The sequence below is a fragment of the Oncorhynchus mykiss genome, chromosome 30 (genome assembly GCF_013265735.2).
Source record: "Oncorhynchus mykiss isolate Arlee chromosome 30, USDA_OmykA_1.1, whole genome shotgun sequence".
NCBI lineage: Eukaryota > Metazoa > Chordata > Actinopteri > Salmoniformes > Salmonidae > Oncorhynchus > Oncorhynchus mykiss.
Genome location: NC_050570.1, coordinates 7,985,273 through 8,008,349, shown reverse-complemented (window position 1 = coordinate 8,008,349; position 23,077 = coordinate 7,985,273). Strand labels below are relative to the sequence as shown.

Genomic DNA, 23,077 nt, shown 5'->3' with positions numbered 1-23,077 from the left:
AGGGTTGAGGAAAGAGAGGGACATGAGAAGAGAGAGAGACATGAGAAGAGAGAGACATGAGGAGAGAGAGAGACATGAGAAGAGAGAGACATGAGGAGAGAGAGAGTTGAGGAGAGAAAGAGAGACATGAGAAGAGAGAGAGTTGATGAGAGAGAGAGACATGAGAAGAGAGAGAGTTGAGAGAGAGAGAGAGACATGAGGAGAGAGAGAGACGTGAGAGAGAGAGACGTGAGAAGAGAGAGAGTTGAGAGAGCGACATGAGGAGAGAGAGAGAGGAGAGAGAGAGACATGAGGAGAGAGAGAGACATGAGGAAAGAGAGAGTTAAGGAGAGAGAGAGACATGAGGAGAGCGAGAGACATGAGAGAGAGAGACATGAGGAGAGAGAGAGACATGAGAGAGAGAGACATGAGGAGAGAGAGAGACATGAGAGAGAGACATGAGGAGAGAGAGAGACATGAGGAGAGAGAGAGTTAAGGAGAGAGAGAGACATGAGGAGAGCGAGAGACATGAGAGAGAGAGACATGAGGAGAGAGAGAGACATGAGAGAGAGAGACATGAGGAGAGAGAGAGACATGAGAGAGAGAGACATGAGGAGAGAGAGACATGAGGAGAGAGAGAGTTAAGGAGAGAAAGAGAGGCATGAGGAGAGAGATAGTTAAGGAGAGAGAGAGACATGAGGAGAGAGAGAGATACATGAGGAGAGAGAGAGACATGAAGAGAGAGAGAGAGTTAAGGAGAGAGAGAGAGTTAAGGAGAGAGAGAGAGACAGGAGGAGAGAGAGAGAGACAGGAGGAGAGAGAGAGACATGAGGAGAGAGAGAGAGTTAAGGAGAGAGAGAAACATGAGGAGAGAGAGAGACATGAGGAGAGAGAGAGAGTTAAGGAGAGAGAGAGAGAAGGATACACATGCAACTCCATTATTGAATGGTGATATCAGATCAAGTAAGTTCACTCCGCTACCACACGGAAAGCGATACTTTAGCCCCAACTCTAGGTCCAGAAGGCTTCTTAACAGCTTCTACCCCCACGCCATAAGACTCCTGAACAGATAATCAAATGGACACCCAGACTAATTGCATTGACCCCCCTCACACACTTGGTTTATTATCTATCCATAGTCACTTTAGTCAGTCTCACTCAGATATCATATTCAAAACGGCAAACATTTCTCTCTACCTTATGGCAGAATGTGTACAATTCCAGGAAATGAGTTATAAAATTGGGTACGCAGACCCACGAGCAATTGCGGCCCCTCATGACGAGTTCAGATCCACCCTCATCAGAGTAGCCCATCCCTGTGTTAAATGATCAAAAACGGCTGTAATATCACACAGTTGGGCCTTTTGTCGAGTGAGAACAAGTTAATTCAGAACTAGCTAATTGTTTGCTTCCTTTTCCAGGAAAAGAGAGCTGGGTAGCATAGAGCATTGTGGGACTTGGAGTCTTCTTACTGTATTTCTCATCTTTGCATCTCTGCAGGATCTCAAGGCTCCTCTGGTGCACAGGGTGGTGGAGGAAGCTGAAGCTGTCCACGCTCTTGACAACACACGGTACAGCAGCATCATTCACTGAGAGGGAGGGAGGGAGGGAGGGAGGGAGAGAGAGAGAGAGAGAGAGAGAGAGAGAGAGAGAGAGAGAGAGAGAGAAATAGAAGGAGAGCAAGAGAGAGGAATAAATCATGTGTTAAGTTGGCGAAAAGTTTGACAATGTCATGCAACCGAAGGAGATGAAGCCTAATGTGGAAGCTCACCATGTAATAATAGGAGATGAAGCCTAATGTGGAAGCTCACCATGTATTTATAGGAGATTAATACTAATGTGGAAGCTCACCATGTATTTATAGGAGATGAAGCCTAATGTGGAAGCTCAACATGTATTTATAGGAGATGAAGCCTAATGTGGAAGCTCAACATGTATTTATAGTAGATTAAGCCTAATGTGGAAGCTCACCATGTAATAATAGGAGATGAAGCCTAATGTGGAAGCTCAACATGTAATAATAGGAGATGAAGCCTAATGTGGAAGCTCAACATGTAATAATAGGAGATGAAGCCTAATGTGGAAGCTCACCATGTATTTATAGGAGATGAAGCCTAATGTGGAAGCTCACCATGTAATAATAGGAGATTAAGCCTAATGTGTATGTTCAAGAGTCTGTGTGTATAGCTATTTTACCTTTATTTAACTAGGAACAGTGTGTTAACTGCCTGTTGAGGGGTAGAACGACAAATTTGTACCTTGTCAGCTCAGGGATTCGAACTTGCAACCTTTCGGTTACTAGTCCAACACTCTAACCACTAGGCTACCCTGCCACCCCATGTATGGCTACACCAGCAGTCTATGGTCTCACCAGTCTTCTTGTCGGCGTGTCTCTTCCCAGCCTCCCTGAAGGCTACCATGGCTCTGAAATAGGTTCTGAGGACGGCCCAGCGGAAGGTGGCCACCGGGTCGATGCCCATCAGGCCACAGATGAAGGTGTTCTTACTGCTCTTCAACAGGGCCACGATGTCCGGACGCATGTGATCAGTGTTCTTCTCCCTGAAGTCCTGTAGGGGCAGAATATAGTGATGAGATCTATCCACTGGATCTACTATGTTTCAGTCTGTTTGATGCTTAACATACAGAGCATTCGGAAAGTATTCAAACCCCTTGACTTTTTCCAATATTTTGTTATGCTACAGCCTTATTCTAAAATTGTTTAAATTGTTATTTTCCCTCATCAATCTACACACAACACCCCATAATGACAGTACTTACTCAGTACGTTGTTGAAGCACCTTTGGCAGCAATTGCAGCCTCAAGTCTTCTTGGGTATGACGCTACAAGCTTGTCACTCAAAGACTCAATCATGGACACTGACAGTTGTGGCTGCTTTGTGTGATGTATTGTTGTCTCTACCTTCTTGCCCTTTGTGCTGTTGTCTTGTGCCCAATAATGTTTGTACCATGTTTTGTGCTGCTACCATGTTGTGTTGCTACCATGTTGTGCTGCTACCATGTTGTGCTGCTTCTGTGTTGTGTTACTACCATGTTGTTGTCATGTTGTGCTGCTACCATGTTGTCATGTTGTGCTGCTACCATATTGTTGTCATGTTGTGCTGCTACCATGTTGTTGTCATGTTGTGCTGCTACCATGTTGTTGTCATGTTGTGCTGCTACCATGTTGTTGTCATGTTGTGTTGCTACCATGTTGTTGTCATGTTGTGTTACTACCATGTTGTTGTCATGTTGTGTTGCTACCATGTTGTTGTCATGTTGTGTTGCTACCATGTTGTTGTCATGTGGTGTTGCTACCATGTTGTTGTCATGTTGTGCTGCTACCATGTTGTTGTCATGTGGTGTTGCTACCATGCTGTGTTGTCATGTTGTGCTGCTACCATGTTGTTGTCATGTGGTGTTGCTACCATGCTGTGTTGTCATGTGTTGCTGCCATCCTATGTTGTTGCCTTAGGTCTCTCTTTATTTAGTGTTGTGGTGTCTCGCTTGTGGTGATGTGTTTTGTCCTATATTTTTATTTGATTTTGTATTTTTCAGTGTATATTCAGTGTTATCATATTACTCCAGTGCCAGCCTCCCTACACTGGCTTCCTGTTAAGGCTAGGGCTGATTTCAAGGTTTTACTGCTACCCTACAAAGCATTACATGGGCTTGCTCCTACCTATCTTTCCGATTTGGTCCTGCCGTACATACCTACACGTACGCTCCGGTGACAAGATGCAGGCCTCCTAATTGTCCCTAGAATTTCTAAGCAAACAGCTGGAGGCAGGGCTTTCTCCTATAGAGCTCCATTTTTATGGAATGGTCTGCCTACCCATGTGAGAGACGCAGACTTGGTCTCAACCTTTAAGTCTTTACTGAAGACTCATCTCTTCAGTGGGTCATATGATTGAGTGTAGTCTGGCCCAGGAGTGTGAAGGTGAACAGAAAGGCTCTGGAGCAATGAACCGCCCTTGCTGTCTCTGCCTGGCCAGTTCCCCTCTTTCCACTGGGATTCTCTGCCTCTAACCCTATTACAGGGGCTGAGTCACTGGCTTACTTACTGGTGCTCTTCCATGCTGTCCCTAGGAGGGGTGCGTCACTTGAGTGGGTTGAGTCACTGACGTGATCTTCCTGTTTCGGTTGGTGCCCCCCGTTGGGTTGTGCCGTGGTCGGAGATCTTTGTGGGCTATACTCGGCCTTGTCTCAGGATGGTAAGTTGGTAGTTGAAGATATCCCTCTAGTGGTGTGGGGGGTGTCCTCTGGCAAAGTGTTATATCCTGCCTGTTTGGCCCTGTCCGGGGGTATCATCGGATGGGGCCACAGTGTCTCCTGACCCCTCCTGTCTCAGCCTCCAGTATTTATGCTGCGGTAGTTTATGTGTCGGGGGGCTAGGGTCAGTTAGTTATATCTGGAGTATTTCTTCTGTCTTATCCGGTGTCCTGTGTGAGTTTAAGTATGCTCTCTCTAATTCTCTCTTTCTTTCTTTCTTTCTCTCTCTCGGAGGACCTGAGCCCTAGGACCATGCCTCAGGACTACTCGGCATGATGACTCCTTGCTGTCCCCAGTCCACCTGGCCGTGCTGCTGCTCCAGTTTCAACTGTTCTGCCTGTGGCTATGGAACCCTGACCTGTTCACCAGACGTGCTACCTGTCCCAGACCTGCTGTTTTCAACTTTCTAGAGACAGCTAGAGCGGTAGAGATACTCTTAATGATCGGCTATGAAAAGCCAACTGACATTTACTCCTGAGGTGCTGACTTGCTGCACCCTCGACAACTACTGTGATTATTATTATTTGACCATGCTGGTCATTTATGAACATTTGAACATCTTGGCCATGTTCTGTTATAATCTCCACCTGGCACTGTCAGAAGAGGACTGGCCACCCCTCATAGCCTGGTTCCTCTCTAGGTTTCTTCCTAGGTTCTGGCCTTTCTAGGGAGTTTTTCCTAGCCACCGTGCTTCTACACCTGCATTGGTTGCTGTTTGGGGGGTTTAATGCTGGGTTTCTGTACAGCACTTTGAGATATCAGCTGATGTAAGAAAGGCTAAATAAATTGATTTGATTTTACCATTAATGGACAAAACCTTGCCAGTAGTGTCCGTCAGTAATAGCCCAACTCTGACATAAGGCTATCATATAGGTTGACACACAGAGCTGTTGTGAACGAATGATTCGCGGATGGGTTGTGACTGACACTGAATCTACAGGGACATGTGGTCACGTCAGCAGTCCTTACCTTGATGCCGTACTTGACTTTGCCGGCGTAGTGGCAGATAATGAAGGCGGGCTCCATGACGGCGGGGAACTCGATGTAGCTGTTCCCCTCATGCTGCCGTTTGAACTTGTCCAGCAGGGTCTGGTTCGAGGCCTGGGGGAAACTAAAGGGACAGAGAAGAGGGTGGGGACTAGGGTTAGGACTGTAGGATGGGAGACTAGGGTATCTACTGGTTCCAAATGGTTCCAGATCACACCACTCACTAAAACAAGCTCCCTTAAAGCAACACCACACCACTCACTAAAACAAGCTCCCTTAAAGCAACACTACTCACTAAAACAAGCTCCCTTAAAGTAACACTACTCACTAAAACAAGCTCCCTTAAAGTAACACTACTCATCAAAACAAGCTCCCTTAAAGCAACACCGCTCACTAAAACAAGCTCCCGTAAAGCAACACCACTCACTAAAACAAGCTCCCTTAAAGCAACACCACACCATTCACTAAAACATGCTCCCTTAAAGCAACACCACACCATTCACTAAAACATGCTCCCTTAAAGCAACACCACACTACACACTAAAACAAGCTCCCTTAAAGTAACACTACTCACTAAAACAAGCTCCCATAAAGCAACACCACTCACTAAAACAAGCTTCCTTAAAGCAACACCACGCCATTCACTAAAACAAGCTCCCTTAAAGTAACACTACTAACAGCCCTAAGTGGATAGGTTAGGTTAGGTTAGCTAGCTCACGCGGCTAATATGGTCATGGCGGTCCTGTGTTTTTGTATGCGAGGGTGGGTTTAATTTACGAGGGATTGAAATGGGATTGTGTAGTGGCCTATGTGAGAGGCTTTATATAGGGCGTACGTGTGCCCCAGAAAGGCAAATATATGAGATAGCGTGTTTTTATGTGCTTAAGTTAGCTTGGCTAATGTTGTAATCAATCAAGTATTTCGCTACTAATGAAGAGTGTTGTTAGCCTATATTCCTCATCTTGTCTGTGCTCTGCTCATGTGGGATGATTCTAAGGTCATTGGCAATGAGTGTTGGTCCAGCAATGTAACCAACTTGGTTTTACATTGGCTTTGTTCTAAAGAAGTTTGACATATCACCAAAACATAGCCTACCACGTTCTTCTGAGCCCGGTCTAAATCTTCACCCCAAAACTATGTTCTATGGAGCCTGAGGACATTCGAGAACGGGTCCTTTTATTTTTTACTGCGGATGGATGTCATGGCTAAGAAAGTACACCTCTAAATGTGGCAGGAAAACCACCCTGAGGTAGTGCTTTAGGAGCCATGGCTAAGAAAGTACACCTCTAAATGTGGCAGGAAACCGCCCTGAGGTAGTGCTTTAGGAGCCATGGCTAAGAAAGTACACCTCTAAATGTGGCAGGAAAACCGCCCTAAAGTAGTGCTGTAGGAGCCATGGCTAAGAAAGTACACCTCTAAATGTGGCAGGAAACCGCCCTGAGGTAGTGCTTTAGGAGCCATGGCTAAGAAAGTACACCTCTAAATGTGGCAGGAAACCGCCCTGAGGTAGTGCTTTAGGAGCGTCAGCTAAATGACTAAAATGTAAATGTGCAGTAAAAAGGAAGGAGAAAGGCTCCGACATGACAGCTCACGTACTTGCACTCTTCGTCCAGCAGGTGGAGCAGCGCGGTGGGCTTCTTGCTGATGAGGTTGATGCAGCCTGTGTTGTCGATGTAGTCGATGTTGTGCCAGCTGATGCTCTCGGCCCTGTACTCCTCCTGTAAGGGGGAAACAACAGTGGTGTAGTGTCAGAAACAGTGCCGGCAGTAAAAGTTGTTCACAAGTCATCCAGTACATCACATTTCCCCTTTGAGTATCAATAGAGTTTATTTTATTCAATTTAAGTGAATGTCAGGTCAAAAGTTGACAGTCTGGTGAATGCATCAGAGAGATACCATGAACAGTAAATTTATCACACATGTTATGGGACACACTGATAGCGTTAAGAAAGCATAAGGCGCATTGAAACATTCCAAAACTCAAATCCCATAACTGACAAAAAACCAAAGACTCTGCAACAAAGGTCACCAGTGTGTCCACGTGCCAACAGTTTCCTCACAAAGGTCACCAGTGTGTCCACATGCCAACAGTTTCCTCACAAAGGTCACCAGTGTGTCCACATGCCAACAGTTTCCTCACAAAGGTCACCAGTGTGTTCATATGCCAACAGTTTCCTCACAAAGGTCACCAGTGTGTCCACATGCCAACAGTTTCCTCACAAAGGTCACCAGTGTGTCCATATGCCAACAGTTTCCTCACAAAGGTCACCAGTGTGTCCACGTGCCAACAGTTTCCTCACAAAGGTCACCAGTGTGTCCACATGCCAACAGTTTCCTCACAAAGGTCACCAGTGTGTCCACATGCCAACAGTTTCCTCACAAAGGTCATCAGTGTGTCCACATGCCAACAGTTTCCTCACAAAGGTCACCAGTGTGTCCACATGCCAAAATTTTTCATCACAAAGGTCACCAGTGTGTCCATATGCCAACAGTTTCCTCACAAAGGTCACCAGTGTGTCCACATGCCAACAGTTTCCTCACAAAGGTCACCAGTGTGTCCATATGCCAACAGTTTCCTCACAAAGGTCATCAGTGTGTCCACATGCCAACAGTTTCCTCACAAAGTTCACCAGTGTGTCCACATGCCAACAGTTTCCTCACAAAGTTCACCAGTGTGTCCACGTGCCAACAGTTTCCTCACAAAGGTCACCAGTGTGTCCACGTGCCAACCGTTTCCTCACAAAGGTCACCAGTGTGTCCACGTGCCAACCGTTTCCTCACAAAGGTCACCAGAGTGTCCATGTGCCAACAGTTTCCTCACAAAAGTCACCAGTGTGTCCACATGCCAACAGTTTCCTCACAAAGGTCATCAGTGTGTCCACGTGCCAACAGTTTCCTCACAAAGTTCACCAGTGTGTCCACGTGCCAACAGTTTCCTCACAAAGGTCACCAGTGTGTCCACGTGCCAACCGTTTCCTCACAAAGGTCACCAGTGTGTCCACGTGCCAACCGTTTCCTCACAAAGGTCACCAGTGTGTCTACATGTCAACCGTTTCCTCACAAGGATGTGAACAGTATCAATGGTGTTGGGGGATATAAACAGGATCAGTAGTGTTGGGGGATAGAAACCAGATGAGTAGTGTTGGGGGATAAAAACAGGATCAGTAGTGTTGGGGGATATAACCAGGATCAGTACAGGATCAGTAGTGTTGGGGGATATAAACAGGATCAGTAGTGTTGGGGGATATAAACAGGATCAGTGGTGTTGGGGGATATAACCAGGATCAGTACAGGATCAGTAGTGTTGGGGGATATAACCAGGATCAGTACAGGATCAGTAGTGTTGGGGGATATAAACAGGATCAGTAGTGTTGGGGGATAAAAACAGGATCAGTAGTGTTGGGGGATATAACCAGGATCAGTACAGGATCAGTAGTGTTGGGGGATATAAACAGGATCAGTAGTGTTGGGGGATATAAACAGGATCAATGGTGTTGGGGGATATAAACAGGATCAGTGGTGTTGGGGGATATAAACAGGATCAGTGGTGTTGGGGGATATAAACAGGATCAATGGTGTTGGGGGATATAAACAGGATCAGTAGTGTTGGGGGATATAAACAGGATCAGTGGTGTTGGGGGATATAAACAGGATCAGTAGTGTTGGGGGATATAAACAGGATCAGTGGTGTTGGGGGATATAAACAGGATCAGTAGTGTTGGGGGATATAAACAGGATCAGTAGTGTTGGGGGATATAAACAGGATCAGTGGTGTTGGGGGATATAAACAGGATCAGTGGTGTTGGGGGATATAAACAGGATCAATGTTGTTGGGGGATATAAACAGGATCAGTAGTGTTGGGGGATATAAACAGGATCAGTAGTGTTGGGGGATATAAACAGGATCAGTAGTGTTGGGGGATATAAACAGGATCAGTAGTGTTGGGGGATATAAACAGGATCAGTAGTGTTGGGAGATATAAACAGGATCAGTGCAGGATCAGTAGTGTTGGGGGATATAAACAGGATCAGTAGTGTTGGGGGATATAAACAGGATCAGTGGTGTTGGGGGATATAAACAGGATCAGTAGTGTTGGGGGATATAAACAGGATCAGTAGTGTTGGGAGATATCAACAGGATCAATGGTGTTGGGGGATATAAACAGGATCAGTAGTGTTGGGGGATAGAAACAGGATCAGTGGTGTTGGCAGATATAAACAGGATCAGTGGTATTGGGGGATATAAACAGGATCAGTAGTGTTGGGGGATAGAAACAGGATTAGTGGTGTTGGCAGATATAAACAGGATCAGTGGTATTTGGGGATATAAACAGGATCAGTACAGGATCAGTAGTGTTGGGGGATATAAACAGGATCAGTAGTGTTGGGGGATATAAACAGGATCAGTACAGGATCAATGGTGTTGGGTGATATAAACAGGATCTGTACAGGATCAGTGGTGTTGGGGGATATGAACAGGATCAGTACAGGATCAGTAGTGTTGGGGGATGTAAACAGGATCAGTAGTGTTGGGGGATATAAACAGGATCAGTAGTGTTGGGAGATATAAACAGGATCAGTACAGGATCAGTGGTGTTGGGGGATATAAACAGGATCAGTAGTGTTGGGGGATATAAACAGGATCAGTGGTGTTGGGAGATATAAACAGGATCAGTAGTGTTGGGGGATATAAACAGGATCAGTAGTGTTGGGGGATAGAAACAGGATCAGTGGTGTTGGGAGATATAAACAGGATCAGTACATGATCAGTAGTGTTGGGGGATATAAACAGGATCAGTAGTGTTGGGGGATATAAACAGGATCAGTAGTGTTGGGGATATAAACAGGATCAATAGTGTTGGGGGATATAAACAGGATCAGTAGTGTTGGGGGATATAAACAGGAGCCGTAGTGTTGGGGGATATAAACAGGATCAATGGTGTTGGGGGATATAAACAGGATCAGTAGTGTTGAGGGATATAAACAGGATCAGTAGTGTTGGGGGATATAAACAGGATCAGTAGTGTTGGGAGATATAAACAGGATCAGTACAGGATCAGTGGTGTTGGGGGATATATACAGGATCAGTAGTGTCGGGGGATATAAACAGGATCAGAAGTGTTGGGGGATATACAGTGGCTTGCGAAAGTATTTACCCCCCATGGCATTTTTCCTATTTTGTTGCCTTACAACCTGGAATTAAAATAGATTTTTGGGGGGGGGTTGTATCATTTGATTTACACATCATGCCTACCACTTTCAAGATGCAACATATTTTTAATTGTGAAACAAACAAGAAATAAGACAAAAAAATGGAAATAACTATTCACCCCCCCAAAGTCAAAACTTTGTAGATCCACCTTTCGCAGCAATTACAGCTGCAAGTCTCTCGGTGTATGTTTCTATAAGCTTGGCACATCTAGCCACTAGGATTTTTGCCCATTCTTCAAGGCAAAACTGCTCCAGCTCCTTCAAGTTGGATGGGTTCCGCTGGTGTACAGCAATCTTTAAGTCATACCACAGATTCTCAATTGGATTGAGGTCTGGGCTTTGACTAGGCCATTCCAAGACATTTAAATGTTTCCCCTTAAACCACTCAAGTGTTGCTTTAGCAGTATGCTTAGGGTCAAGCAAGCACCAGCTAGCCTTGAGCTATCCTCGAGCAAGGCCCAAATACCAGCTTATTCTAGGGCTACAATACCTCCTTTGCCAATTGGCCTGGACCCTTATCCTACTCTTTCGATGTTCCTCTGGTGAAGTAGAGGTTAACCCAGGCCCTGTAGCCCCCAGATCCACTCCTATTCCCCAGGCGCTGTCATTTGTTGAATTCTGTAACCGTAAAAGCCTTGGTTTCATGCATGTTAACATCATAAGCCTCCTCCCTAAATTTGTTTAATTCACTGCTTTAGCACACTCTGCCAACCCAGATGTCCTAGCAGTGTCTGAATCCTGGCTTAGGAAGGCCACCAAAAACTCTGACATTTCCATCCCCAACTACAACATTTTCCGCCAAGATAGAACTGCCAAAGGGGGTGGAGTTGCAATCTACTGCAGAGATAGCCTGCAGAGTTCTGTCTTACTATCCAGGTCTGTGCCCACACAGTTCGAACTTCCACCTTACCAGAAATAAGTCTTTCACTGTTGCCGCTTGTTACAGACCCCCCTCAGCCCCCCAGCTGTGCCCTGGACACCATATGTGAATTAATTGCCTCTCATTTATCTTCAGAGTTTTTACTGTTAGGTGACCTAAACTGGGATATGCTTAACACCCCGGGCGTCCTACAATCTAAGCTAGATGCCCTCAATCTCACACAAATTATCATGGAACCTACCAGGTACAACCCCAAATCCGTAAACACAGGCACCCTCAGATATCATCCTGACCAACCTGCCCTCTAAATACACCTCTGCTGTCTTCAACCAGGATCTCAGCGATCACTGCCTCATTGCCTGCATCCGTAATGGGTCTGCGGTCAAACGACCACCCCTCATGACTGTCAAATGCTCCCTAAAACACTTCAGCGAGCAGGCCTTTCTAATCGCCCTGGCCCAGGTATCCTGGAAGGATATTGACCTTATTCCGTCAGTAAAGGATGCCTGGTTAATCTTTAAAAGTGCTTTCCTCATCATCTTAAATAAGCATGCCCCGTTCAAAAAATGTAGAACTAAGAACTGATACAGCCCTCCAGACTTGACTGCCCTTGATCAGCACAAAACAAATCCTGTGTACTGCGTTAGCATCGAACAGCCCCCGTGATATGCAACTTTCCAGGGAAGTTAGGAACCAATATACACAGGCAGTTATGAAAGCAAAGGCTAACTTTTTCAAACAGAAATGTGCATCCTGTAGCACAAACTCCCAAAAGTTCTGGGACACTGTAAAGTCCATGCGGAATAAGAGCACCTCCTCCCAGCTGCCCACTGCACTGAGGCTAGGAAAACACTGTCAACACCGATAAATCTACAATAATCAAGAATTTCAATGAGCATTCTACTACGGCTGGCCATGCTTTCCACCTGGCTACCCCTACCCCGGTCAACAGCTCTGCACCCCCCACAGCAACTTGCCCAAGCCTCCCCAATTTCTCCTTCACCCAAATCCAGACAGCTGATGTTCTGAAAGAGTTGCAACATCTGGACTCCTAGAATTCAGCTGGGCTAGACAATCTGGACCCTCTGTTCCTAAAATTATCCGCCGCCATTATTGCAACCCTTATTACTAGCCTGTTCAACCTCTCTTTCGTATCGTCTGAGATCCCTAAAGACTGGAAAGCTGCGGCGGTCATCCCCCTCTTCAAAGGAGGTGACACTCTAGACCCAAACTGTTACAGACCTATATCCATCCTGCCCTGCCTTTCTAAAGTCTTGGAAAGCCAAGTTAATAAACAGATTACTGACCATTTAGAATCCCACCGTACCTTCTCCACTATGCAATCTGGTTTCCGAGCTGGTCATGGGTGCAACTCAGCCACGCCCAAGATCCGATAAAAGACGCTACTGAAGCATGACCCAGAAGCCCTGTGACTACTGAAGTATGATCCAGAAGCCCTGTGACTACTGAAGTATGACCCAGAAGCCCTGTGACTACTGAAGTATGACCCAGAAGCCCTGTGACTACTGAAGTATGTCTATGTCAGTGCCAGACACATCACACAACAACAGAGGAACAGGAAGTTGAACTAACCGGGACACCCAACTCCGCGGCTAGCAGGGCTATTTCATGTGTGCGACTTGACATGCCTATCCTTCCTCCCTAAAAGTAAAAAAGAGCAAATTCCACCCATGAAATTCTACATCCAACTTACATCATTACTATATTGACTCATTATGATGGTGCTTCTGAGTTTATCACGAAAAACTAAAGTTTTCCTTTTAAAATGTTTCAATCAAATCCACACCTCCACACCTCCACACTTCCACACCTCCACATCTCCACACCTCCACACCTCCACATCTCCACACCTCCACATCTCCACACCTCCACATCTCCACACCTCCACACCTCCACACCTCCACACCTCCACATCTCCACACCTCCACATCTCCACACCTCCACACCTAGGACATAAAACGTCTTCACCAGCCACAGGGCTCCGCAATAAAGGCCTAAACCTTCCTGTATTGTTCTCCTGCTCTCTCTCTCTGTCTCTCTCTCTCTCTCTCTCTCTCTCTGTCTCTCTCTCTGTCTCTCTCTCTCTGTCTCTCTCTCTCTGTCTCTCTCTCTGTCTCTCTCTCTGCTCTCTCTCTCTCTGTCTCTCTCTCTGCTCTCTCTCTCTGCTCTCTCTCTCTGCTCTCTCTCTCTCTGCTCTCTCTCTCTCTCTCTCTGTCTCTCTCTCTGCTCTCTCTCTCTATGTCTCTCTCTCTGCTCTCTCTCTCTCTGCTCTCTCTCTGTCTCTCTCTCTGCTCTCTCTCTCTCTGCTCTCTCCCTGCTCTCTCCCTGCTCGCTCTCTCTCTGCTCTCTCTCTGCTCTCTCCCTGCTTTCTCTCTGCTCTTTCCCTGCTCTCTCTCTGCTCTCTCTCTCTCTCTGCTCTCTCCCTGCTCTCTCCCTGCTCGCTCTCTCTCTGCTCTCTCTCTGCTCTCTCCCTGCTTTCTCTCTGCTCTCTCCCTGCTCTCTCTCTGCTCTCCCTGCTCTCTCTCTGCTCTCCCTGCTCTCTCTCTCTCTCTCTCTCTGTCTCTCTGCTCTCTCTCTCTCTGCTCTCTCTCTCTCTGCATCATGTGCTGTATTGTGTTTGGCAGGCTGCCCGAGTTTTAACGGGCCAGGGCGGTGGTTACAGCTATAGATACAGCACTGTCAGTCACAGAGCAACTGTGTCATAGAGCGACTCCGTCACAGAGCAACTGTGTCATAGAGCGACTCCGTCACAGAGCAACTGTGTCATAGAGTGACTCCGTCACAGAGCAGCTGTGTCATAGAGTGACTAGGTCACAGAGCAGCTGTGTCATAGAGCAGCTGTGTCATAGAGCGACTCCGTCACAGAGCAGCTGTGTCATAGAGTGACTCCGTCACAGAGCAGCTGTGTCATAGAGCGACTCCGTCACAGAGCAACTCCATCGCAACTCTGTCATAGAGCAACTCCGTCATTTCCCATCGCTAACACTGATGGCCTGATCCCAGATCTAGTTATGCTATTGCCTCTTTTTGGACTCATATTGGCAAGACCACACAAACAGATCTGGGATCAGGCATATGACATTCTCCGAAAAAAATTGTGAAGAGCAGAGAGGTCTGTAGGAGTCACGGTATTGGGACTTAAGATGGATCCACATGACTCATAATGGTGATGTCGTACTGAAGTGGTAAGTGGAATAAGGGGGTACCGGTAAAGCTATTGAAATCCAATTTAAAAAAAGAATGGCCATTTTACACTTCATGAAGTTTACAGACTTAAGTGGACGGGTGATGTATTACGACTAAACTGACATTCAATTTACAAAATGACTCATAAAAAGATAAAACTGAATCCCCCCCTGTGATTTCAAACATACCAGAGCACAGATGGTTTCTTCAAGTTGGTGAGAAGTCTACACATCTCAGAAGGGTGTGTAAATGTGATACACTGTTTGCATATGTGGCCATGGGTTTGAGCTCCGATACATCTGGAAATCATTTTCATAGAGATGGAGAAGAAATGAAGGAGCAATTGGCATGGCGTTGTAAACAGTGGAGCTGGGCCCCTGTTGGGAATAGTATTTGGTACAGTCCTATTAGCTTTGGCCACTGTTCAAACATAAAACACATCCTGCTGATAAGACAAAATGATTAGTTGGAGAGGTGAGACAGCCCTGCTGATAAGACTAAATGATTAGTTGGAGAGGTGAGACAGCCCTGCTGATAAGACTAACTGATTGGTTGGAGAGGTGAGACAGCCCTGCTGATAAGACTAACTGATTGGTTGGAGAGGTGAGACAGCCCTGCTGATAAGACTAAATGATTAGTTGGAGAGGTGAGACAGCCCTGCTGATAAGACTAAATGATTAGTTGGAGAGGTGAGACAGCCCTGCTGATAAGACTAACTGATTGGTTGGAGAGGTGAGACAGCCCTGCTGATAAGACTAACTGATTGGTTGGAGAGGTGAGACAGCCCTGCTGATAAGACTAAATGATTAGTTGGAGAGGTGAGACAGCCCTGCTGATAAGACTAACTGATTGGTTGGAGAGGTGAGACAGCCCTGCTGATAAGACTAACTGATTGGTTGGAGAGGTGAGACAGCCCTGCTGATAAGACTAACTGATTGGTTGGAGAGGTGAGACAGCCCTGCTGATAAGACTAACTGATTGGTTGGAGAGGTGAGACAGCCCTGCTGATAAGACTAACTGATTGGTTGGAGAGGTGAGACAGCCCTGCTGATAAGACTAACTGATTAGTTGGAGAGCTGAGACAGCCCCGCTGATAAGACTAACTGATTGGTTGGAGAGGTGAGACAGCCCAATGAGGGAGAGTAGGACTAAGGTGCATTTACTCCTGGACACTGAGTTAGTTAGCTAGATGATCCTAGATCTGTGCAACTTCTACAAGTGCGAGCGAGGGAGAGTAGAGGTGTGGAGTATTTTCCCTTATTCAAACGCCAGTGGGAGGGGCCATGACTACACTGTACTATTTAAACAAACACAAATCAGTCAGAATCTGGCAACCCTTCCACGTGGCCTCGTACTCAACCTAACCTCTGCAGTTCTTCTGTAAAATAAACTCCCAAATGAAAACAGTTTATATTGTAAAATAAACTCCTATATGAAAACACGTCATCAGGTCGATCAAAAGGTGAGAGACGGCCGCGTCATCGGGTCGATTATGTAATGCTGTGTGTGGTTGCTAAAGAGACATCTGTGATGCAAGTGACCAACTCCAGGTGACGCCATGTTCTATGGTTGGAATCCCAGAGAGGACGTAGCCTGCTGATGTTGACTGTCAGAAGTCAGCTGGAAGCAGAAACAGGGTTGTTCATTAAGCACAAAACTTTTTTTTGCTTTCTACTGCAAAACACTTTGCTACGTTGAGCCCTAATGAGCGTGACTCTGGTCATGGTGAGCGACGGCACTGGGCAAGACACAGCATTGGCAGAAGTAACCATGGTGACGGCTCATGTTATGGGATGGCATGGGATGCTCTCTGCACCAAGGTATCAGGTTGGAGTGAGACTAGAGTTGTGTGTGTGTGTGTTCATAATTTATGTCACCCCAAAGGGGGAGTGCAAATCAAAGCAGCACGCCTCAGAACATCCACACGACGGGACAAAAACACCACGGCAAGGAACCATGTCCTGTTGGGAAAACAACAACAAAAAAACTCCCAAAACACTCACCACACACAAAAGACTGCATAAGAAACTCACCACAGTCCAAAGTTATCCTACTATATGCTAGGCTAACTGGGCTAAATGAAGGCATTCTGAAGTCTTCATAAGCCAGGCACTAGCGCGCTAGGCTAACTGGGCTAAATGAAGGCATTCAGAAGTCTTCATAAACCAGACAGTAGGGCGCTAGGCTAACTGGGCTAAATGACGGCATTCTGAAGTCTTCATAAGCCAGGCACTAGCGCGCTAGGCTAACTGGGCTAAATGAAGGCATTCAGAAGTCTTCATAATCCAGGCAGTAGGGCGCTAGGCTAACTGGGCTAAATGAAGGTATTCAGAAGTCTTCATAAACCAGGCAGTAGGGCGCTAGGCTAACTGGGCTAAATGAAGGCATTCAGAAGTCTTCATACGCCAGGCAGTAGGGTGCTAGGCTAACTGGGCTAAATGAAGGCATTCAGAAGTCTTCATAAACCAGGCAGTAGGGCGCTAGGCTAACTGGGCTAAATGAAGGCATTCAGAAGTCTTCATACGCCAGGCAGTAGGGCGCTAGGCTAACTGGGCTAAATGAAGGCATTCAGAAGTCTTCATACGCCAGGCACTAGCGCGCTAGGCTAACTGGGCTAAATGAGACAAAACAATAAACCCCACGCAGACAAAACAAGAGTACGATGAGCCCATCTCCAGGGCTGCGTCTAGAATGGCACCCTATTCCCATAGGCCTACAGGGCTTAGTCAAAAGTAGTGCACTATATAGGGAATAGGGTGCCAACTCTGGTCAAAAGTACTGCACTATATAGGGAATAGGGTGCCAACTCTGGTCAAAAGTAGTGCACTATATAGGGTGCCATTTCCAAAGCAGGCCAGGTGATTATGAGTGGTAAACAAAGACAGACAGAGGGGAGACAGACGGATTTACTCGAGTCGGGTGCCAAGAGGGCCGAAACACCCTCATCAAAACCAGATCAAAACACTACGTCCGGAAACCTTAGCGCACGTAAATTCCTGACCTGCTACAGTAAACAATGCATTTACTGCATTCCTTCTGACCATGAGGAAATAGCCCTTTTTCACAACACTATCCACTCTATTGACAATGTAGTGACACTCACACACACACACACACACACACACACACACACACACACACACACACACACACACACATTCTGTCTCAGACAGTATGACGCTAACATAAACCCACTGGGACACACACACACACACACACACACACACACACACACTCTCTGTCTCAGACAGTATGACGCTAACACAAACCCACTAGGACACACACACACACACTCACACGTTCCAGCAGGTATTTCTCACTGATCATCCCCAAAGCCAACACCTCATTTGGCCTCCTTTCCTTCCAGTTCTCTGCTGCCAGTGACTGGAATGAATTGCAAAAATCGCTGAAGCTGGAGACTTATATTTCCCTCACCAACTTTAAACATCAGCTATCTGAGCAGCTAACCGATCGCTGCTGCTGTACATAGTCCTTCTGTAAATAGCCCACCCAATCTACCTACCTCATCCCCATACTGTATTTATTTACTTTTCTGCTCTTTTGCACACCAGTATCTCTACTTGCACATCATCATCTGCTCATTTATCACTCCAGTGTTAATCTGCTAAATTGCAATTATTCGCTCCTATGGCCTATTTATTGCCTACCTCCTCATGCCTTTTGCAAACACTGTGTAAAGACTTTCTTTTTTTCTACTGTGTCATTGACTTGTTTATTGTTTACTCCTTGTGTAACTCTGTGTTGTCTGTTCACACTGCTATGCTTTATCTTGGCCAGGTCGCAGTTGTAAATGAGAACTTGTTCTCAACTGGCCTACCTGGTTAACTAAAGGTGTTCTCAACTGGCCTACCTGGTTAAATAAAGGTGTTCTCAACTGGCCTACCTGGTTAAATAAAGGTGTTCTCAACTGGCCTACCTGGTTAAATAAAGGTGTTCTCTACTAGCCTACCTGGTTAAATAAAGGTGTCCTCTACTAGCCTACCTGGTTAAATAAAGGTGTTCTCTACTAGCCTACCTGGTTAAATAAAGGTGTTCTCTACTAGCCTACCTGGTTAAATAAAGGTGAAATAAAAAAATAAAAGAACTCACATACGGTGACTCTCTGTCTCACATAGTATGACCCTAACACACACCCACTGGGACACACACACACACACACACACACACACACACAGTGACTCTCTCTCACACAAACCCAATGGGACACACACACACACACACACACAGGTTATGTACTCTGAGGTCACCGTTAAAGAACCAGACGTCACCGCTAACGAGCCCGACGTCACCGCTAACGAGCCCGACGTCACCGCTAACGAGCCAGACGTCACCGCTAACGAGCCAGACGTCACAGCTAACGAGACAGCTAAATAGTCACAACCATAGAGAATGATTACAACCATTAGAATGGACATTCCCATTCAAGTCAACATTCCGTGATGGGTGGACCCACAGACATATTATACTTAAACTTGTATCCATCCCATTCTGTGTCTATGGTTACATCATGGAGCATTGGATTAAATAGGAAACTTTATTGTCCACACAAAACTGTAGTTCAAACAGTTAAAAATGGAATGCCAGTCGGTGTGTGACTGTCAACACGCCTTATTCTGTTGTTGACCTGAAGTGTGGTCCATACGTACTGACTCACAGACACACACAGTGGAGGCTGCTGAGGGGAGGACGGCTCATAATAATGTCTGGAACGGAGCAAGTGGAATGGCATCAAGAACATGTGTTTTGACGTATTTGATACCATTCCACTTCGTTCCGCTCCAGCTATTACCACGAGCCCATCCATCCATTAATGTCTTTGATACCATTCCACTTGTTTCCGCTCCAGCTATTACCACGAGCCCATCCATCCATTAATGTATTTGATACCATTCCACTTGTTTCCGCTCCAGCTATTACCACGAGCCCGTCCTCCCCAATTAAGGTGCCACCAACCTCCTGTGGACAAACACACAGAAAGAGACCTTACCTGTTCGAGTTTGAAGAGGTGCTGGTTGAAGTAGTGATGGAGCCTCTCGTTGGCCAAGTTGATACAGAACTGCTCAAAGCTGTTGTTCTCGTAGTCTTCAAAGCCAAAGATGTCCAGCACTCCAATTGAAAGAATCTGATGTGAAAGAGAGAGTTTAGTTAGATGTGTTTAATCTATATTGAAATATTAAACATTTTAATACATAACTCAACTCAGAAACAAAGACAATGAACTCTTGATGAATCTTCCACTACAGACCCTGGTTTGATCACGGGCTGTACCACAACCGGAAGTCCCACAACAGAGAGATAGATGAGGACTGAGGGACACAACAGAGAGATAGATGAGGACTGAGGGACACAACAGAGAGATAGATGAGGACTGAGGGACACAACAGAGAGATAGATGAGGACTGAGGGACACAACAGAGAGATAGATGAGGACTGAGGGACACAACAGAGAGATAGATGAGGACCGAGGGACACAACAGAGTCTCTCACATGACCCCAAACCACAGCAGGGTAAATCTAACTTAATCTGCTCTCTCTCACACTTGCACACACACACTTGCACACACACACACACACTTGCACACACACACTTGCACACACACACACACAGATGATGGCCATAATGCCATCTGCAGCAATGTTCTGGGCACACATGTGGACACACACACACACACACAGATTTGGGAGGAGAGAAGCAAATATGATCTGTGATCTAATCCTTTGGATGCCCGCTGGGCAAAGCCAGCCAGCTGCCACACAGTTCCCACACAGTGCTTTCCTCATTTCACCCCCAGCCGAGAGAGAGAGACGACGTTGGAGGCAGCTTATGGTAGAGAAACTTAAATTATCTGGCAACCGCTCTGGTGGACATTCCTGCAGTCAGCATATCAATCGCACGCTCCCTCAAAACGTTAGACATCTGTGGCATTGTGTTGTGTGACAAAACTGCACATTTTAGAGAGGCCTTTTATTGTCTCCGGCACAAGGTGCACCTGTGTATTTAAATTAGCAGCCTTGATATGCCACACATGGATGGATTATCTTGGCAAAGGATAAATACTCACTAACAGGGATGTAAGCAAATTTGTGCACAACATTTTAGAGAAATAAGCATATGGAAAATGTATGCAATCTTTTATTTCAGCTCATGAAACATGAGACCAACACCTTACATGTTGCGTTTATATTTTTGTTCAGTCTAGTTACAGGGGAGAGGAGGGGGGATGAACGAGCCAATAGGAAGCTGGAGATGATAATCAGGTGGCCATGATGGTATGAGGGTCAGATTGGGAATTTAGCCAGGACACCGGGGTTATAATAAGTGCCATGGTATCTTTAGTGACCACAGAGAGTCATGACAACCTAAAGAGAGCACCTTACACAGGGAAATGTCCCCAATCACTGCCCTAGGGAATTAGAATATTTTGTTAGGGACCAGAGGAAAGAGCACCTCCTGCTGGCTCTCCAACACCACTTCCAGCAGCATCTGGTCTCTCATCCTGGGAACAACTAGGACCAACCCTGCTTAGCTTCAGAAGCAAGCCAGCAGTGGGATGCAGGGCGGTATGCTGCTGTGTGTCAGAGTTTGCATGAATTATGTGTGTGTGTGTTGTGTATGTGTTGTGTATGTGTTGTGTGTGTTGTGTATGTCCAAATCCTACCTTGGCACTGTGCTCCAGGTCTTTGTTGTTGAGCAGAGCATGGTTGGTCCGGAACACGATCCAGTCAAACAGGGCGCTGTACAGGGATTTGGCCATGGAGTCCCGAACGGTACCAGCCTACACACACAGACACAATCATGAGACATGAATACAATGTACAGTCTGCTCCAATCACAGTGCTATACACACACTGTACATTCATTTAATCTGGACCATGGGTTGATCCTCCTGTAACCCCCCCTACAATTCTCTCTCACACACACACACACACACACACACACACACACACACACACAGAGTTGTTGAAATCCTTACATTATGTAGATTAGGTACAAGCAGCAATGGCAAACATTCATTAAATAATCTGCTGCACTTTACACAACAAGTGAATCTCTAATGTATTAGTCTGTTGATCTGGGCCTATCTATCTAACTCTCTAATGTATTAGTCTGTTGATCTGGGCCTATCTATCTAACTCTCTAATGTATTAGTCTGTTGATCTGGGCCTATCTATCTAACTCTCTAATGTATTAGTCTGTTGATCTGGGCCTATCTATCTAACTCTCTAATGTATTAGTCTGTTGATCTAGGCCTATCTATCTAACTCTCTAATGTATTAGTCTGTTGATCTAGGACTATCTATCTAACTCTCTAATGTATTAGTCTGTTGATCTGGGCCTATCTATCTAACTCTCTAATGCATTAGTCTGTTGATCTGGGCCTATCTATCTAACTCTCTAATGTATTAGTCTGTTGATCTGGGCCTATCTATCTAACTCTCTAATGTATTAGTCTGTTGATCTGGGCCTATCTATCTAACTCTCTAATGTATTAGTCTGTTGATCTGGGCCTATCTATCTACCTCTCTAATGTATTAGTCTGTTGATCTGGGCCTATCTATCTAAATCTCTAATGTATTAATCTGTTGATCTGGGCCTATCTATCTAACTCTCTAATGTATTAGTCTGTTGATCTAGGCCTATCTATCTAACTCTCTAATGTATTAGTCTGTTGATCTAGGACTATCTATCTAACTCTCTAATGCATTAGTCTGTTGATCTGGGCCTATCTATCTAACTCTCTAATGTATTAGTCTGTTGATCTGGGCCTATCTATCTAACTCTCTAATGTATTAGTCTGTTGATCTGGGCCTATCTATCTAACTCTCTAATGTATTAGTCTGTTGATCTAGGCCTATCTATCTAACTCTCTAATGCATTAGTCTGTTGATCTAGGCCTATCTATCTAACTCTCTAATGTATTAGTCTGTTGATCTGGGCCTATCTATCTAACTCTCTAATGCATTAGTCTGTTGATCTAGGACTATCTATCTAACTCTCTAATGTATTAGTCTGTTGATCTGGGCCTATCTATCTAACTCTCTAATGTATTAGTCTGTTGATCTGGGCCTATCTATCTAACTCTCTAATGTATTAGTCTGTTGATCTGGGCCTATCTATCTAACTCTCTAATGTATTAGTCTGTTGATCTGGGCCTATCTATCTAACTCTCTAATGTATTAGTCTGTTGATCTGGGCCTATCTATCTAACTCTCTAATGTATTAGTCTGTTGATCTGGGCCTATCTATCTAACTCTCTAATGTATTAGTCTGTTGATCTGGGCCTATCTATCTAACTCTCTAATGTATTAGTCTGTTGATCTGGGCCTATCTATCTAACTCTCTAATGTATTAGTCTGTTGATCTGGGCCTATCTATCTAACTCTCTAATGTATTAGTCTGTTGATCTGGGCCTATCTATCTAACTCTCTAATGTATTAATCTGTTGATCTAGGCCTATCTATCTAACTCTCTAATGCATTAGTCTGTTGATCTGGGCCTATCTATCTAACTCTCTAATGTATTA

At 45.5% G+C, this 23,077-nt stretch overlaps 1 protein-coding gene across 3 annotated transcripts in view; it reads right to left on the bottom strand.

The window, feature by feature from the left end:
- Positions 1 to 23,077, bottom strand: part of LOC110522717 (unconventional myosin-IXAa) — a 275,787-nt gene that overhangs the window by 85,718 nt on the left and 166,992 nt on the right. For all 3 annotated transcript variants that reach the window (XM_036969517.1, XM_036969516.1, XM_036969518.1), the window contains exons 9-14: positions 21,212 to 21,328; positions 19,540 to 19,674; positions 6,831 to 6,952; positions 5,217 to 5,358; positions 2,351 to 2,546; positions 1,452 to 1,568 (exon numbers count right to left, since the gene is read on the bottom strand). In XM_036969517.1, the coding sequence (XP_036825412.1) occupies positions 1,452 to 1,568; positions 2,351 to 2,546; positions 5,217 to 5,358; positions 6,831 to 6,952; positions 19,540 to 19,674; positions 21,212 to 21,328 (829 nt within the window). The remainder of the gene's footprint in view (positions 1 to 1,451; positions 1,569 to 2,350; positions 2,547 to 5,216; positions 5,359 to 6,830; positions 6,953 to 19,539; positions 19,675 to 21,211; positions 21,329 to 23,077) is intronic.